Source organism: Dromiciops gliroides, chromosome 2, assembly GCF_019393635.1.
Source record: "Dromiciops gliroides isolate mDroGli1 chromosome 2, mDroGli1.pri, whole genome shotgun sequence".
Lineage (NCBI taxonomy): Eukaryota > Metazoa > Chordata > Mammalia > Microbiotheria > Microbiotheriidae > Dromiciops > Dromiciops gliroides.
Window position 1 is genome coordinate 153,245,527 of NC_057862.1, and position 19,787 is coordinate 153,265,313.

Genomic DNA, 19,787 nt, shown 5'->3' on the forward strand with positions numbered 1-19,787 from the left:
TGATATAGTCATATATTACTGTATTATTATATTAATAGTAATAAATACTATATTGCTATAGTTATATATAAATATAATAAATACTTTATATATAATTAATAATATGCTATATACTATAAATAATATATAAATGCTATATTGCTATAGTCATATTACTGTATTATTATATTACTACTAATAAATACTATATTACAATAGTTACAATATATAAACTACATAAATACTATATATATATATATATATGCTGTACTATACATACTATACTAAATACTACAAAGAAATACCATAAAGAAATACTTTATATATGCTATATTGTAAATACTATGCTAAATAGCATAAAAAATAGTATATATAAATAATATATCAATACTATGTTACTATAGTTGTGATATATTACTAGATTATTAGATTACTCCTAATAAATACTAATATGGGTCCCTTCCAGGCTACCAGCCTATGATTCTGGAAGCTGCATGAGATATTCCCTATTATCTTGGGGTCTATAGCTGGTTAGATCAGTAGATTAGATCATGTTGCTAAGAAAGCCAAAGTTTGGTTTGGTCCCCATGTGGGCCAGTTTGCTTTGCTCTACAGGCGGATTGAGCGAAAGCCCTCCTAAGGCAAGAAGGCTAGAAGTAATATTGCCGAAGGAGAAGGAAGAGTCCCTGAAAGCACTCTGCCTCCAGCCCTCCCCACCTCCTGTGCTCTGAAGGCTCAAGAAAGATCACCTCATATTGAGGGAAACTTCTAACATTCAGATGCTTCCTTTCCCAGAGGCCTTTGCTAAAACTACCTGGGTTCTGGTCAGTGATTTCTCAGGCCAGAGTCCAAAATTCTACCACTGAACTCCCTCTCCCATCCCCCTCCCCATTTAACCTAAAAAGAGTTCATAAGACTGCATTTGTATTCTCCCTGCCATCCGTTCAAGTAGATCCTGGTTAGGTGGGTGGGCTGGACAGTTCCTTGAAGCTTTTGTGTTCAGCTGCAGATTCTACTGTGAGCCAAAAACATCACTGGGGAGGAGATGAGAATGTTCCCTTTGATGCTATTACCTAGTGCTTGGCAAGTTTCCTTTCACATTTATGGTAGTGCTGTCCCTGCTGGGAGGAGAAGACAGAACCCTCGGTATTTAAACCCACAATGGAATTTGAGAGAGCTGAGACGAGGCTCTGGCTGGTATGAGCAGGCAAGGATGGGTTTGGAGCCCCTCTGAGCCCTGTGCTGGGGGTTTGGACAAGAAGGAAGGAAGGAAAGAAGCAAGCAAACATTTATCAAGCACTTTTTATGTTCCAGGTACTGTGCTAAGGACTTTACAAAAATAATCTCATTTGATCCTCATAAGGGTTAGGGTGGGGGTGGGGAGGGAGATTATAATACCCCATTTTACAGTGGGAAACTGAGACAGAAGTCAGGTGACTGGCCCAGGGTCACATAGTTACCAAGTGTCTGAGACTGGATTTGAATTCAAGTTTTCTAAGTCCTTTATTTGCACATTGAAAGTATTTCCAGGGGGTCAGTCTGTCAACTAGTACTTATTAAGCTTTTACTATGTGCCCAGAATGGTGCTAAATGATAGACCAGGAATGACTGGGTAGATGTGAGGAACCAAAGTGGTGGGAAAAGGATAAGGCTTAATGCTTGAAGGATGAATTATGACGCAGAGAAGTGAATTGATCTGACCCAGGTCACATAGTTAGTGGCAAATTGGGGATGAGAGCCCAATTTTGCTTTTGGTCCATTGTTCTTTCCACTGTGTCTCCCTCTCCCATTCCTAAAGGATTTTTTATGATGGTGATGGTGGTGGTGGTGGTGGTGGTGGTGGTGATGATGATGATGATGATAGGAGGAGAAAGCCCTTATTAAGTACTTACCATTTGCCTGGCACTGTGCTAAGCACTGCAGATACAAATACAAGCAAGTTCCTGCCCTCAAGGAACTTATATTCTAATGGAGGATTGCTTTCACATCCAGTTCTCAAGATGGAAGTAAATCTAGTATCCCTCCCCTCATTTGTGTAGGGGCCTCCTTAGCCACCAAAAAGTCTTAAAGGTTCAAAACAATGGTGCAATATCTAGCACCAGGATAGGCAGTGGGAAGGATGCTTTGGGATAGGGTGGCCTCCCTAATGGGTAAACATTGCCATAAGTGAAAGAATATTGAATTTTGAATCAGAACATTGAATTTTCTGCTCATCTGGCTCATCTATTACTACCTGTGTGATCCAGGACAAGCCAGCTAATTTCTCTGAGCCTCAATCCCTTCATCTATAAAATCTAAAAATTAGATGACCTCCCAGATCCTGTCTATCTCAAAGTTCTTTGATCCTGAACCTCACTGTGCTGGGCCCTACTGATGCCCAAGATCGACCCCGGCGACAGAGTTTAACTCTGAGAATGTTCTTATAGGGCTGGGCCTCAGTTTCCCCCTTTGTAAAATAAGGGGTTTGGAGTCAATGATCTCTGTCATCCCTCCCAGCTCCATCTGTGATTGCAGCTGTAGGTCCAGACCTGACTTAAAAGTCAGACTCCATGGAGGGGCTGATCAGTGACCCAGAAACCGGGGTTCTCAGAACCAGAGGGGAGGGAAGACAGTCTGCAGCATGACGTCTGCAAAGATTGTTTCAGAAAGAATGATCCGGTCCTTCCAAGGTCCTTCCGGGGTAAGACGTTTTCCTGTTTGTGCAGTAGATGACGACCGCTGGAACTGTTAGGAGGCTCTGGGACTCTGTCCTCTACTGATGAGTTTTGCTTTCTTTAAATGGGCAGCTCTAAGTTACGTCTCACCCTTCTCCCCAACCCCCCAGCCCCCGAGTTGCCAGCAGCTCTTAGGAGGAAAGGTCACCTTGAGAAGGGTCATATTTTCATAGTAGCTAAAAACAAATGACTGTTCTACAGAAGCTGGGTGACTTCTCCCCTCCCTTTCCCATCAGCTCTGCCGAGGCCTCTGTGCTGGTTGCTAAGCAACAGATGCCTCAGTTTCTAAGTAGGTCAGCAGGTGAAAGAGGGCTATGGGGGAAGGATTAGAAGGAGAACTCTGCAAGGGGTTGGAAGAGGCTGACAGTCTGGGGGTTTACTCATGGGGACAGCCAGGATAAAGTGAGGGGAATAGGGATCACCTTTGGGAAGGGTGCATGATTGAAGCACCTGTACTGGGAGCTCTCAAGTTGAAAAAGCCCAGGAAATGAAGCTGTGGGGCCCGAGTATGAAACCTGGCTCTGCAATTTACTGCCTGTGTGGCCTTGGGCAAGTAATCTCACTTCTCTGGGCTTCGTTTCCCTCATCCATAAAAAGAAAAAAGAAAAAGACGCTGAACTGGATGCTCTCCAAGGTACCTTTGCAGCTTTAAAATTCCATCATCCTAAAGTGCTCTGAGATTCTCCAAAGTCAGACACATGGTGAGTGTATGGGGCCATGATACTGTTAGCAAGTGGTGCCTTCGGTCTTTGACCTAAACTAAGAGGGTTGGATGAAATGACATCATAAAGATGAAACCCTCCAGTATGGACAGCTGGGATTTTGACACCTCACGGGCAGGGTGGCTGCTTCTTCACTTTAGGGACTTATTGGAATAACCGTCAGGTGGCATGGGGAAGTCAGTAAATAGCAGGAAGGATTTTAGAGTCAGAAAGATCCGAGTTCAGATTCTACCTCGGTGTGATGATGACAAGTCACTTAACTTCATAGCAATCAATCAATCAACAATCAGGGTGGGCGTGGAGGGAAGAGGAGGCTAGAAGGAAAAGCAAGTGGTCAAGACAAAGAGGGAGGCTGAGCCAGAAAGTCCCTTAGGTGTCTTCCCTGCATCACCCTCTCAGCCCCGCCCCCAAATCTTACAGATGGCTCTGGGTAAAGCAGAAAGAAGACTGGGAGAAGGTGTTAGAGCAGAATCTTCCATGAGAACTGAGCTTAGTGCCATGGGTATAGCCCAAAGAGGACCTCAGCTGTTGATTCCAATGTATTACATGCTGATGGAGATGTTACAATGATGATGTCACTAGAGTCTCTCTGTTGTCCCGTGAGGTTGGCAGCATGGGGCTTCTTGTTCCTGTTCTTTCAAATGGGGGGAGAATTGGGCCCAGAGAGGTAAATTAACTTGCTTATAGTTGCACAGCAGGTGGAGGGGAAAGATTCAGGTCTTTGGGATGACTCTCTGTGAGCAAGAGCAAAAGCTTCCCACTGAGGCTGTCTGCACCCTACCCTCTCTGGTGAGTCTAAGAGAATCCAGGGCCTTTCTCAGCCCACATCCTCTTTCTAGCTTGGGGGGAAGAGGCTTTTCCTATGCTGTGTCCATCTGGTTTTTAATCTCTGCATTCCCTCTGGCCTTCCTTGGCTGGAACTCTGCAGACAAAGGAGGGGAAGTAGACAGGAAAAGCCGTTCCCTCTTCTATCAGGACTGGGTCTGGGCCTCTTCCTTCTGGGAAGATTGGAGCCTGGGTTTGAGATGGGGAGGCTTGAAAAGTAAGGGACGGAGAGAGAGGATCTGGTCATAGTGATAGAACACAGAAACTTAAAATCTCAGAACTAGAGGGGCCCTTAGAGATCATTCCTCCCTTTTCCACTTTTTTTTTTTTGATGGGGCAGTTGGGGTTAAGTGACTTGCCCAGGGTCACACAGCTAGTAAGTGTCAAGTGTCTGAGGCCAGATTTGAACTCAGGTACTCCTGAATCCAGGGCCAGTGCTTTATCCACTTCGTCATCTAGCTGCCCCCATCCCTCCCTTTTAGAGGTGAGGAAACTAAGCCCCAGAATGGTCAAGGCCCGCTCTTTATTTGCCATAAAAGACAATCCATCTCCACCCCTTTGCCTTTGTACAGGTAGCCACCCCCCCACCCCACCCCCAAGAATGCTCTACCTCCTCATCCTCACCCAACAGAATCCCTTAAATACCTTCAAAGCCCAGCTGAGGGGCCACCTCCTACAGGAAGCCTTTCATGATCATCCTGATTCATAGTGTTTTCCCCCTCCCAAATGACTTTTCCATCTCCTCTACACATTTGGTATATGTTGACCTGTGTACCTTTTGGCTTTTCCCAGCAGAATGTAAACGCCTTGTTGCCTATGATTAGTTTGCTCTCTGTTTTCTGTATTCCTAGGAGCTAGGAGAGTGCCCAGCATATAATGGACACCACTGAAAAAAGACTGAGCAACAAGAGAAATACAGAAAGAGATTATGGTTCATTTGTGGATAGGGGATGAAGGGACTTAATACCAATATTGGCTCTGAGATTTGCTCTTCCCCATTACTTCATGACCTCAAGCATTCATGACTGTGACATTGTGTGACACTGATTTTGTGACATCTGTGACATGGATGAATTCATGACATTGTGGCTTTGTCTATGTGGGTCCCTCTTCTATCAGTCCAGTGTACAACCCCTTCACCTCTTAGTAGGATCAGTTGCTGTGTCCAATAAACTTCACCATCTGGCTGCCCATTTTTATTGTTCAGTCATTTCAGTCTGACTCTTTTTGACCCCATTTGGGGTCTTCTTGCAAAGATGCCAGAGTGATTTGACATATCCTTCTCTAGCTCTTTTTTTTTTTTTTGCAGGGCAATGAGGGTTAAGTGACTTGCCCAGGGTCACACAGCTAGTGTCTGAGGCTGGATTTGAACTCAGGTCCTCCTGAATCCAGGGCCAGTGCTCTATCCACTTTGCCACCTAGCTGCCCCCTCTCTAGCTCATTTTACAGATGAGGAAAGAGGGTCACACAGATAGTAAGTGTCTGAGGCCATATTTGAACTCAGGAGGATGAGTCTTCTTGACACTGGGCCAGGGACATAATCCCCTTGTACCACCTAGCTGCTGGCCCAGCACATAGTAGGTTTGTTGATTAATTCCAAACAAATTGGCCAAATAGCTATTCTCCAACCTTAGGATCATAGAGTTGGATGGGACCTCAGAGACCATCTAGTCCAACCATCTCAGTTTACCGGGGAGGAAACAGAGCTAGCAAAGTTAAGTGACTTGCCTATGGTCACATAGGGAGTAAGTGGCAGAAGTAGGATTTGAACCATGGTCTTCTCAATCCAAATGACTTGCTCTTACCCCTATCAACTTCTGTATAACATCTCCCATTTCCATTCCACCAATTTGCATTATTGTCCCCCGTGCCCAGAATACAGTACTCCTTCATCTCTACTTCTCAAACTCCTAGCCTCTTTACAAGGTTCTGTGTCTCCTCCTCCAGGAAGCCTTTTCTGATTCTCCTGAAGTTACTTTATATTTAGTTATGTGTTATATCTCCTCCCTTCCTGTCTGCCCAGATATAAGCTCCCTGAAAGCAGGGATTTCTTCCTTCCTTCCTTCCTTCCTTCCTTCCTTCCTTCCTTCCTTCCTTCCTTCCTTCCTTCCTTCCTCAGGGCAATGAGGGTTAAGTGACTTGCCCAAGATCACACAGCTAGTGAGTGTCAAGTGTTTGAGGTCAGATTTGAACTCAGGTCCTCCTGAATCCAGGGCCAGTGCTTTATCCACTGCACCACCTAGCCACCCACACACACTCAGCTTTCAATAAATTACTTTGAGGAAAGGTAACTGGCCTAGTTTCTACTTCGGCAGGGATTTACTGGTTCTGTTTAGCTCAAGTCAGAACCTGTGACCCAAATAGGAGTCTCTCATGACTTTCTACATCAGCTAGGACTCTGCTGGTCATTTACATTTTGGATTTGTAGATTTGCCTATTTGCAAAACAGGTGGACTTTATCGCATGGGCCACAACAGATACACAAATCTATTATTTGTGTAATCCAGGATGTACATCCAGTAAGAAAGGAGCCAGGAAGCTGAAGGGAGGTGGTACATGTGAGTAAGGACCTGTTTGAAGTCTTTCCAGATTGATGGGTGGAACATACAGTCCTAAGGAAGTCTCAGTGTTTAGGGGGAAACACACACACACACACATACACACACACACACACACACACACACAAAGTCCAAACAAACTATCAAACAAGGGAGACCTTTTTCATCATGGAGATAAATACATTCTTATGGCCATGATATTTTGTATTTAGTTGAATTTTTGCCCACTTGGTCTCAGTTCATGAAGAAATGGGCAAGTCAGTCTCTCTGCACTGGCTGAAGTACAAGTACAGGTATGCCCTAGTTTAAGAAAACTGAGGAGGTGGCATCATGAAAGGAGCCTGGGATTGGGATTCCTGAGTGTATTACTAATTAATCTTACCTCGTTGTGCCACAGTTTACTCATCTGTAAAATGAGGATACTTTTGGAGCAGTTAGGTGGCATGGTGGAGTCAGGAGGACCTGAGTTCAAATCTGGCCTCAGATACTTACTAGCTGTGTGATCCTGGGTAAGTTATTTAACCTTGTTTGCCTCCAAAACAAACAAACAAATGAAGATAATTTCCCTACCTCACTAGACTGTTAGAAATGAAGTAACATCACTGTGTTAAAAACTTGGTTGCAGTGAGAAAAATGCTGAATTTCACATTAGCATCAGAGGGCCTGGGTTCAAATTCTGGTTCTGCTACTTTACCACCTGTACGATTTGGGGCAAACCATTTAGCCTCTGTGGGCCTCAGTTTCCTCATCTGTAAGATGAGAGGGTTAGACTGAGGTCCCTTCAGCTCTGGTTTTATGGTTCTGAATAGCTGGGTGGCTCAGTGGATAAAGCACTAGACCTGGAGTCAGGAAGACCTGAGTTCAAATCTTGCCTCAGACACTTACTTGTATAACACTTGTAAGAGCAGCTATCACTGACCCCTTGTGACACAGTTGAGGAAACTGATACAGACAGGCACTAAATGACTTGCCCAACATCACATAGCTGTTGACAGGTCAGATTTGAACTCAGATCTTCCTGACTCCAGGCCCAGCACTTCATCCACTTAGTTGCTTGAGAAAGAGCCTTTAAGAGATCAATCTAGGGCAGCTAGGTGGTGCAGTGGATAAAGCACCGGCCCTGGATTCAGGATGACCTGAGTTCAAATCTGGCCTCAGACACCTGACACTTGCTAGCTGTGTGACCCTGGGCAAGTCACTTAACCCTCGTTGCCCCCCCCCCAAAAAAAAGGAGAGAGAGAATCCAATCCACTCTCCCACCCCACTCCCATTTTACACAAAAGAAAACAGACTCAGAAAAAAAAATTGCACTTAACATTTTGCCACTTTATATTATCAGAGACATAACTGTAATAGAGGAAAGGCAATAAAGGGCTTGCCTCAGAATCAGAAAGACCCAGGTCCTAGTTCAGACATGTGTTGCATAACCATGAGAAAAATCACCTAACCTCTCAGTGCCCCAGGGAATAACCCAAGACTGCAAATTACAGAACAGTTTTTCATCTGTGTTACACTGGGTGGAAGGAATGTCCATACACAAATGATATCACAGGTTCAGACCCTTTGCCCCCTACCTCCCAAAACAATCAGAACATTATAATGAAGCTCTGGGGCATTGTCCGATTTGGACTCTAGATAAACAATCTACTCTCCTTCCTCCCCTTTTCTCTCTCCCCCTACTTCTAAGTGGTAAGGGAGATTAATAACGATAATAATATATTGTTATATTCCTTTATATACAATAACACATTGTTATTTTATATAACATCTAGCATTTAAGGTTGCAAAGTGCTTTTCAAATGTCTCATTTCATCCTCACAACAACCCTAAGAGGTAGGTGCTACTATTATTCCTAAATTTGTAGTTGAGGAAACTGAGGCAGAGAGAGATTAAGTAACTTACCCAGGGCCACAAACATAGTAAGTGTATTATGTCTTCCTGATTCTATCCACTGTACCACCTAGAGGAGTTTAGTATGCATAGATGGCTTTCTCAAAGAGTTTATCTGTAAAGGGATGGGGAGATGCAGGATGATGGCTAGCCAGGATGACAGAATTAAGTGAGGGTGGTTTTTTGTTTGGTTTTTTTTCATTTCCACTGTACCCAGTACTGCACCAGTATTTCTAGAACAGCCAAAATCATCGCCAAAAGGCAGCCCTGGTCCTTCTTCTTCTGTGGAGGAGAGGTGGAAGGAATATAACAGCCTTCATTTTTCCTTCTTCTTCTGTCACTGGATGACTGAGCTGTCACTCAATCTGCTCTAGTCAGCCAAGAATGGCATAGCAACCAATTAAAACCACCACCTGGCTGGCAGGCTGCTGATTGATCACGCAGCTAGCTGTCGAAATTAGAGAAAAGGATTCAGACCTAGAAGGTTATCTCGGAGATCATCCACTCCAAATTCTTGATTTTACAGATTGGGAAACTGAGGTAGGAGACTCTCAGTGACTATCCACATGGTAATAAGTAGCAGTCAGGATGGAAACCCAGGTTCCTTCCATTATAGGATGCTTCCAGGGTGCATTTTCCTCACTCTGTGTTTTTATGCAATGCATAACTCTTTCTGAGGCATAACTGCTGCACAAGTCTTTGCTAAAGACTTTTCTGTCTTGGCGTGTGTAGAGGTCTCATCTCCCCTGCTAAATTGCACACACGTTGAGGGCAAGGATCAAGTCTTAAAACATCTTTTATGTCCGTTGCAGAGGAACTGAGCTCTCAGTAAAGGCTTGCTGAGTGATTGGCAGAATGATTGTAAGGGCTGCTCAAAGAGTGAGCTACACCTTGGTCCCTGGAGACCTCCCTGGCTACGCAGCCTCGGGCATGGGAGGTATAACAGAGCAGACCCAGGTGCCCTCTGCTGGTGAAAATGTAGCATTCCCTGTGGCTGAAAGCTTGCCTTGTCCAAAGAAGAATGCAGGATGCTAATTCTTCACCTTTCTTGTTTAACTGAGCCTTAAGAGTTGTCTGGGACTTGCAGGGTTGCATTTCCAGGTCCACGCTGTAGCCTCCTGAATCTTCATGGAGAGCAAGATAGCTTGGTGGTTAGAGTGTTGGACCTGAGTTCAAATCGTGCCTCATACATTTGATGTGTGACTCTGGGCAAGTCACTTATTGTCTCTGAACATCAGTCTCTTTATCTTTAAAATGAAAATAATAGCAGTGTATGTGAAGGTCAAATGAGAATAAAAATGAAGATCAAATGATGTACATACATACATACACACACATAGTTTTTTGTTCAGTCATTTTGTGATCCCATTTGGCAAATATATTGGAGTGGTTTGCCATTCCTTCTCCAGTCCACTTTACACATGAGGAAACTGAGGCAAACAGGGCTATATATTTATATGTAAATATAACATTACATATACTTATATTTACACATAAATATGTCATATTTGTAAATGTATATAAAAATAATTGTTTAATGCTTAGCAAATATTATTATTATTGTTTCCTGATTATAAGGAGAGAGGGTGAGGAGAATAGCATAAAGAGGTCCACATATAAGCCATCTGAGAAGTGAGGAGCCATGAGCCCTTCTCCATAGGTAGTTATGGATTTGAGATCCAGTATATGCCAGTAAGGGCAGGGGCCATTTAAAGTTGGTGATGTTTCCCCATTGTGGCTATCCCTCCTCCACTCAGCTTTCCAGATGATCTTACTAAAATGCAGTTCTGATCATATCACCCTCCTAATCAATAAGCTCCACTGGCTTCCTATGACATCCAGGATCAAATATAAAATCCTGTTTGACTTTCAAAGCCTTTCATAACCTGGCCCCTCCCCTACTTTTCCAGTCTTCTTACACGTACTCTGTGAACCAGTCACATTGGCTTCTTTGTAATTCCTTGAACACAACACTGAGTCCAGACATTTTCACTGGCTGTCCCCTAAACATATAACTTTGGTGGGGGTGTGTGTGTGTGTGTGTGTGTGTGTGTGTGTGTGTGTGTGTAGAGACAGAAAGAGACCTAGACAGAGTGATACACACACACACACACACACACACACACACACACACACACACACATTGTCTACCCTGAACTTCAGCTGCACATCATCATTGTGTCCAAAACCTAATTCATTATCTTTTCTTTCAATCCCCCTCCCCTCTTCTAAGCTTCTCTATTTCTATGGAAAAACCCACCATTCTTCCAGTGTCCCAGGTTCACAACCATGGCGTTACCCAGGACTCCCAACCCTCCCTCACCCCACATATTGCGAATTGCAAATTGTGAATCTTGTCTTTGCCTCTCTCCCATCCAACCCCTTCTCTCTGCTCACACAGCTACCACCTTAGTTCAGACCCTTATCACCTTTCACCGAGATTATTGCAGCAGCCTCCTGATTAGTTTCCCTGCCTCAAGTCCTTCCCTACTCGAGTCCATCCTGCTCATTGCTTCCAAAGTAATCTTCCTTAAGCACAGATCCGACCATGTGACTCCCCTACTCAATCAACTCCAGTGGCTTCCTGTTGCCTCTAGGATAAACGATAAATACTTCTGTTTAGCTTTTAAAGCCCTACAAAGTCTGGCCCCCCAACCTATTTGTCTAGTCTTGATGTTTACATCACTCCCCTTCCCTAACACTGCGATACAAACAAATTGTCCATCCCCCTCCCCTGGTGCTCACACAAGCTACTCCATCTCCCACTTGTGTTCCCTTGCTTCAGCCATCTGACAAGTCTAGAATATACTCCCTCCTTATCTCCCTTTGGTAGAGTCTTTGTCTTTTTTTTTAAGATGCAGCTTGAACACCATGTTGAGTATGAAAGTTTTCCTAATCTCCAAAACAATTAATGACCTCCCTCCCATTGGTTGTTTTGTTTTGGGGGTTATTTTGGTGAGGCAATTGGGGTTAAGCGAGGTCAGATTTGAACTCAGGTCCTCCTGACTCCAAGGCAAGTCCTCTATCCACTGTGCCACCTAGCTGCCCCCCTCCCATTGTATCTACTTTGTCTTTATACACACACACACACACACACACACACACACACATACACACATATATATGTATATATATGTGTGTATTTGTGAATATCCATATATCTCTATCTTATATAAATATATATATTTATATAATATACATATATTTATAGATAAACATATTTGTCTTTATTCACTTTACATCTGTGCCATATATTTACATATGTATATGTTATCTCCCCATTAATATGTATCTCCTTGTAAATAGGGATTATTTCATTCTTTGGATTGATATTCTTATTCATACCACAGTGGCTGGGATGTAGAAATCAATTAATAAATATGTGTTATTTGAGTTGTAAAGGATGGACCAAAGCACAGCATCGTAGACTTACACTGTAAAAGAAGCTTAGAGGTCATCTGGTTCAAATCCTTCTCGTCCCCTCTTTCTGTAGATGAGGAAGCTGAGCTAGAGGGAGATGAAGTGATCTGTCTTAGATCACATAGCTAGTAAGTGGCACAGCCAGGTCCCTTGACTCAGTGTCCCACCCCCTTCCCACTGTTCTGCTTTAGGCATCTCTTGACACATTGAAAGGCATTGAGTATGCTGTGATGAAAAAAGGCTGAACTTGGAGTTAGGAGACTCAGTTTCAAACATTAGCTCCAGCATTTAACTTAGCTGTTGGAACATGGGCCAGTCACTTAACCCATCATAACTCCAGTTTCCTCATCTGCAAAAATGGAAATGATAATAATTCTTGCAACGCCTGCTTCGCAGGGTTGTTTCAGAGAGAGCACTTCATGATGCTTAGAGTCTGGTATAAATGTGAGTGATTATTATTGATTGTACCACTAGAGCACCTTCTTTCTCCTTCCTCCACCCCCTTGGAGCCCTTACCCACAGAAGAAATTAATATTTAACAGTGGTATTTCAGCCCATAGGCACATGTCTGCTCCTCAGAGACCCTGGCTGCTGGATCATTTTGTTGGGAGACTAACTGTGAAACCTGCTTTCTCTCCTTCCTGGGAACCTATGAACGAGAGGGGCTGAGCCTCATTGACCTCTGGTAGTCCTTTGGAATGAGCCCTGAGGTGGTGAGGGCACATCCCCAGAGCTGCAGACTGCAGGCAGAGCAGGCAGATTCATCCTTGTCACCAGCCCTTTGAGACTTCCTGTTGGGGGGAAGTGAGACGGGGAGATCAGTCCCCTTGCTGTCTGGACTGTCAGACTATGCAGAAATTAAATTCAATTAAATAGAACACCCATTCAGAAGCAGTTTTCAGTCTCTCCCCCTTCTTATATCTTGTCATTATTTTTCTATGTTCCCAGAAGCCAGTGCTCTCCCTGCAGGTGTTTGCATCACCCTCAATGACGTCTATGGGGGCAGACTCAGATTCTGGGGAGCTTTAAGCAATTGTGGATCAACTTTTTAATCTTCCTCTATGTTGCCTGAAATTCTTCACTGGCATCGAAGAAATTGGAGAGATAGAGAGTTGTCAATCAGCCATTACTAGCTGAGTGTCTGCTATACATCCAGTCCTGTGCTAGGCACTTAAGAGATACCCAGATGACCCAGATGAATTTCAGCCACAAGGAACTTGTAGACCCTTCAGGGAGACAAAAGACACAGATGTAAGAATGTAATTGACAACATAAGGCAATATCTCTTTATAAGGTGTGTCTATCATGAAGCCGTGATAGTAAGAAGTATGTCTTCAGTGCTTTTAATAATGGCAATGCCAACAGTTGTCACTCTTGGAAAGCATGATGCTAATGAGATCCAGGTTCTAGGTGTATCATAGTATAGTTGAGAAAACACTGGACCCAGAGGCTTAAAGTCTGGATTATTATCCTGTCTCCAACACTTCATATGTTGCTGTTCAGTCATATCCAACTCTCCATGATCCCATTTTGGGGTTTTCTTGGCAAAGATATTAGAGTGGTTTGCCATTTCCTTCTCATTTTAGAGATGAAGAGACTGAGGCAAACAGAGTTAAGTGACTTGCCCAGGGTCACATAGCTAGTAGTTGTCTGAGGTCAGATTTGAACTTAGGAAGATTAATTTTCCTGACTCCAAGCCCAATACTCATTCTGTCCACTGCGCCACCTAACTAGCCATGGATAAATTGTGTTGTGTGGCAGAGAATACCTTTGATTAAAACCAAAGGCAGGGATGTGCTGGAGCCAGCTCTGTTGAGAGCTGGTTGTTAAATTTTCTTTTTTTATATTAAACTTCAAAGAGTGTGATATATACATTTTTCCCCCAGAGAGCCATTTTAAAAACATTTACCGGGACAGCTAGATGGCGCAGTGGATAAAGCACTGGCCCTGGATTCAGGAGTACCTGAGTTCAAATCTGGCCTCAGACACTTGGCACTTACTAGCTGTGTGACCCTGGGCAAGTCACTTAACCCCCATTGCCCTACCAAAAAAAAAAAAAAATTACCAGCACACTCTGGCAACAAGACCCACCCAGATTCAAATCCTGGTTCTGACATTTGCTACATATGTTACCTTAGGTAGTCACTAGACCTCTCTGAGCCTCAGTTTCTTCATCTGTAAAATGAAGTGGTTGTATTTTATGATTTTTAAGGTTCTTTCCAGCCCCAAATCAATGATCCTATGAGCCTCTGTGTTTCAATCTTCTCATTTATAAAATGGCAATAGCAATATTCATTCTACCTTAGAAGTGCTTCAGGGGAAGCATTTTGTAAAAAATCTTTAACTGTTGTTTAATTGTGAGTTTTATGGAATTTTCAGACCTGAGTTTGAATCCTGACTCTGTCACTTACTACCTGTGTGATACTGGGAAAATTACTCCTAGGCTTCAACTCTCTAACCTATAAAATGAAGCAGTTATATTGGGCCACCTCTAAAATCATCCTTAGCTCTATGACTATGACCCTATATACCTATTCCTTTATGAACTTTAACCCAAAGAAGAAGATTTCTATTCCATAGCCACATAAAAATCAATCAACATTTAGTAAGCACCTACTATGTGCCAAGTGTTATCACAAACATTAAATGCCAAGTGTATTCAATGTTAGCTTCTGAGAACTGATACTGACACTTCTGTATACCAGGCTGAGAGTTCCTTTAACAGAGGTGCTTAATAAATGTTTGGTTAATTGATTTTGGGGGTGGGCGGGGGGACAGTGTGAAAGAAAGGGGATGATAGAATGTGAATCATTTGGTTCAGTTCAACATAGTAGAGTATAAATGGGAGCTGAGAGTAGTCAGTTAAGTCTCCTCTCTTCCTGACCATCTTCCCTGCCTCTGCTCCCTCTCCTTTGCTACCACCACTATGAGAGGCAGAAGGGGAAGGCAGGAGGGCACAAGTACTGGGGATCCTACCTGGGGCCAATCCTTCCGTGAAATGACTCATTTCCCCAGAATTCATGCACCAAAAGGAAAGGAGTTGGAATTACTGAAGGAAAAATTTTGTTTAGAGAAAGAACCACAAGAAAGGTAAAACAAACACACAAACAGACTTTTAGGGAGGGAGACAAAAAGTAAACCACACAACCCAGTGGCAGCAGGCAGAACCAATAGTTGCTGGATTGTCTGGGACAAGCAAGAAACAGGAGAAAACTTCTGCAAACAGTACTGCCTGCATTAGGACTAGCAGCAGAACCAGATGGAAAGGAGGAGAGCTGGGACTGGTAAAGAGGTAGCAGCAAGGCCTGGGAGCTGAGAGGACAATTTGTTTGAACTAGCCCAGGGACCCACAAAAACAAGGAGCTAAAATTACTTGGACTTCATCTTTTGAAACTATGAGTCTTTTGCTAGGATTACAGGTGAGGGAGCCAGTGAGGCATGAAGGGCATCCCGTATAACTATTCTTTTCCTATTCCTTGAAAAGGAAATAACAACGTGATAATAAAATTGCTTTTAAGATCAAATGCCTTGGTTGGTTGCGGGAGGAAAGTGAATACTACTAAGTAGAGAGCTAAAACAAACCAAGCTGAAAATGTTTCCTGGGAGGTAGCAGAAGCTAAGAGTCTCCAAAAGGGACTCCTCTTTCTGGGTTCAAATCTGGCCTCAGGAACTTACTGTGTGACCTTGGGCAAGTCATTTAACCCTGTTTGCCTCAGTTCCTCATCTATGAAAAATGAGCTGGCAAAGGAAGTGGCAAATCACTGCAGTATCCTTGCCAAGAAAATCCCAAATGGGGTCATAAAGAATCAGACACAACTGAAACAATTCAACAATAACAAAAATGTTGAAATAGCTCAAAATTTCATTTCCTCTCTATCTTTTAGGGCATGTGAAAAATGGTACTTTATTTTTCTTCCTCTTCTTCCTCTCCACTATAACTGAAGTCTCAGAATCCATTGTGGAATTGTGTTAAGAGATTAAACAATGCTTAACTATTGTCACAGTGATCAACCTGTATGAATTCCATTGTGCCTAGCACAAGCTTGAGCACACAGTAGGTGTTCAGTCAGAATTTGGACAGAGACCAAAAGTGGAACAGACTTCTAATGAATTCTGTATTATACTAGTGTTAGATCCAGATTCCTGCTAATTGTTCCTGGCATAGTACAGTGGGATGGTACACAAATGTGGCCCCAGGCCTTGGAAGCTGATGTGTCCCAGTTCTCCACTGTCTTTGCTGTCACTGTACACTCCTGTTGTGGCATTTATAAATCACTCATCCAATCTGTTAGAAATGATCCATAATGATGAAGGGTTTTAATTACAAATACTATAAAGCAATACCCACATGAGGCTCTTCACTGCTCCTCTCCCCTCATGCAGGTCTGGAATGCTCTCCCTCCTAACTTTTACCTCTTAGAATCTCTAACTTTCTTCAAAACACAGCTCCTGCCCTGCCTCCTACTGGTTTTTGTCTTTTTTTTATCATAAAAGTATTTTATTTTCCAGTTACATGTAAAGATAGTTTTCAACATTTGTTTTCATAAGATTTTAATTCCAAATTTCTTCCCTTCCCTCTCCCCCTCCCTGAGACAGAAAGCAATCTGATATAGATTGTATATGTACAATCACATTAAACATATTTCCACATTAGTCATGCTGTGAAAGAAGAATCAGAACACAGGGGGAAAAACCTCAAAAAAGGGGAAAAAACAGCCAAAAAGTAGAAATAGTATGGTTCAATCTGCATTCAGAATCCACAGTTCTTTTTTCTGGATGTGGAGAACATTTCCTACCATGAGTCCTTTGGAGTTGTCTTGGATCACTGCATTGCTGAGAAGAGCCAGGTCTATCACAATTGATTGTCCCACAATGTTGCTATTAACTGTGTACAATGTTCTCCTGGTTCTGCTCACTTCACTCAGCATCAGTCTACTTAAGTCTTCCCAGGTTTTTCTGAAATCTTTCTGCTCATCGTTTCTTATAGCACAATAGTATTCCATTACATTTATATACCACATTTTATTCAGCTATTCCCTAATTGATGGGCATTCCCTCGATGTCCAATTCTTTGCCACCACAAAGAGAGCTGCTGCAAATATTTTTGTACATGTGGGTCCTTTTCCCTTTTTTATGATCTCTTTGGGATACAGGCCTAGTAGTGGTATGACTGGGTCAAAGGGTATACATAGTCCCATAGCCCTTTGGGCATAGTTCCAAATTGCTCTCCAGAATGTTCACAACTCCATCAAAAATGAATGTGTTCCAATTTTTCCACAGCTTCTTCAACATTTATTATTTTCCTTTTTTGTCATATTAGCCAATCTGATAGGTGTGAGGTGATACTTCAGAGTTGTTTTAATTTGCACTTCTCTAATCAATAGTGATTTAGAGCATTTTTTCATATGGCAATAGATAGCTTTGATTTTTTCATCAGAAAACTGCCTGTTCATATCCTTTGACCATTTCTCAATTGGGGAATGACTTGCATTCTTATAAATTAGATTTAGTTCCCTACATATTTTATTTTATTTTATTTTTTGAGGCAATTGGGGTTAAGTGACTTGCCCAGGGTCACACAGCTAGTAAGTGTCAAGTGTCTTGAGGCTGGATTTGAACTCAGATACTCCTGACTCCAGGGCCGGTGCTCTATCCACTGCGCCACCTAACTGCCCCTCTATATATTTTAGAAATCAGGCCTTTATCAGAAACACTGGCTGTAAAAATTGTTTTCCACCTTTCTGCTTCCCTTCTAATTTTGGCTGCATCGCTTCTTTTGTACAAAACCTTTTTAATTTAATGTGATCAAAATCATCCATTTTGCATTTAATAATATTCTCTATGTCTTATTTGGTCATAAATTGTTCTCCTCTCTAGATCTGAGAAGTAAATTATTCCTTCCTCTCCTAATTTACCCATGGTATCACCCTTTATGTCTAAATCATGTACCCATTTTGACCTTATTTTGGTATATGGTATAACATGTTGGTCTATTCCTAGTTTCTGCCATATCCTCTTCCAGTTTTCCCAGCAGTTTTTGTCAAATACTGAACTCTCCTATCCCAGAATCTAGAGTCTTTGGGTTTATCAAAGAGTAGATTACTATTGTCATTTACTACTGTGTCTCCTATGCCTAACCTATTCCATTGATCCAACACTCTATTTCTTAGCCAGTACCAAAGTTTTTGATGACTGCCGCTTTATAGTATAGCTTCATATTTGGTATGGCTAGCCCACCTTCCTGTGCATTTTTTCATTAGTTCCCTTGATATTCTTGACCTTTTGTTCTTCCAGATGAATTTTGTTATTTTTTCTAGTTCTATAAAATTATTTTTAGGTCATCTGATTGGTATGGCTCTGAATAAGTAAATTAATTTAGGTAGAATTGTCATTTTTTTAATATTAGTTCAACCTATCTATGAGCAATTGATAGTATTCCAATTATTTAGATCTGATTTTATTTGTGTGAAAAGTATTTTGTAATTGTGTTCAGAGAGTTCCTGGGTTTGTCTTCCTGCCTCCTACTGGACATCTTCTGTGCTGCTCCCTTCCCACCTGCAGCCTCCCAGACTACACTTCTCTTTCTCCTGAATTTACTTTGTATCTGTATAAGTGGCATATTACCCTTCTGCCCTCTACTCCCTCTGAAAGAGTAGAAGCACCTTGAGGACAGGCACTCTTCATGTTGTCTTTGCAACCCCAGCGCTGAGCACAATACTTTGTACATAGCAATCACCTATTAAATGTTTGCTGGGTTGTCAAATTGAATTTGGGTTGGATCTGAAACAACCCAAATTCACTTCTAGAAAGTGAGCATTAATAATGCTGCTAGATTTCCTACTGTTTTGCCTTCTAATAATCTGTTCATATTTCTTGAAAAGATGGAAGATTTTTATTTTCTTTAATCCCCAATGAACAGTATGTCTAGGCCTTCTCCAAAAGCAAAGTGGTATTCATCCTTAATTTAAGATTTGTCCCAAATTAAGATTTGTCAAGGTAGAAGTTGTATCATAAGCGCACAGACAAGTTTCAAACATCAGTGGTGCATCCTTGTCATTAAGTTCTGCTTGGCTCTGGAAAGAACCAAAAGTAATGGGTAGAATTTGGAGAGAAACAAATTTTGGCTTGATATAAGGGAAAACTTCCTAACAATAGGGCTCTCTGAAAGTGGAGGGGGTTATCTTGGGAGGTCACAAGTTCCCTGTCATTGGAGGTCTTGAAGGAAAGGCTGGGTAACCACTTATTGGGCTTTTAGGAAAGGAATTCCTATTCCAAGATAGTGTGGAATAGATGACCTTTGAAGTCACTTCTGACTTTGGGATTCTGAGTGTATGTAAGTGATACCCTTCCCAGAAGGGTAGCTGGAGTCTAGGGAAAAGAGCTGTGAACTTGCAATCAGGTGACTTCTGTCCAGGCTCTAGCTGTTACTCATTGACTATGTGTCCTAGGTCACTTCATTTTTAGGAGCTTCTGCTTCCTTATCTGTAAAATGGAGAGATGATAATACTCGCACCACAGAACTCTGATACCTCATAGAGCCAACCAAGATGCCTCCATCCTCAAAAGGTGTATCAAGAGCTATAGGCACTATGTAAATATGATGTGTTTAGGGGCAGCTAGATGGCGCAGTGGATAGAGCACCGGCCCTGGAGTCAGGAGTACCTGAGTTCAAATCCGGC

The 19,787-nt window shown here is 42.4% G+C and overlaps 1 protein-coding gene across 3 annotated transcripts in view; it reads left to right on the plus strand.

The window, feature by feature from the left end:
- The window catches only part of CORO2B (coronin 2B), a 232,775-nt gene that overhangs the window by 145,050 nt on the left and 67,938 nt on the right, over window positions 1–19,787 (plus strand). Inside the window, exon 1 of one of the 3 annotated variants that reach the window (XM_043986430.1) lies at window positions 1,138–1,293. The exons of the other annotated variants lie outside the window; for them this stretch is intronic. Coding sequence (XP_043842365.1) covers window positions 1,285–1,293 — 9 coding nt within the window. The 5' untranslated portion in view covers window positions 1,138–1,284. Of the gene's footprint in view, window positions 1–1,137; window positions 1,294–19,787 lie in introns of those variants that run through there. 3 annotated transcript variants of the gene reach the window in all.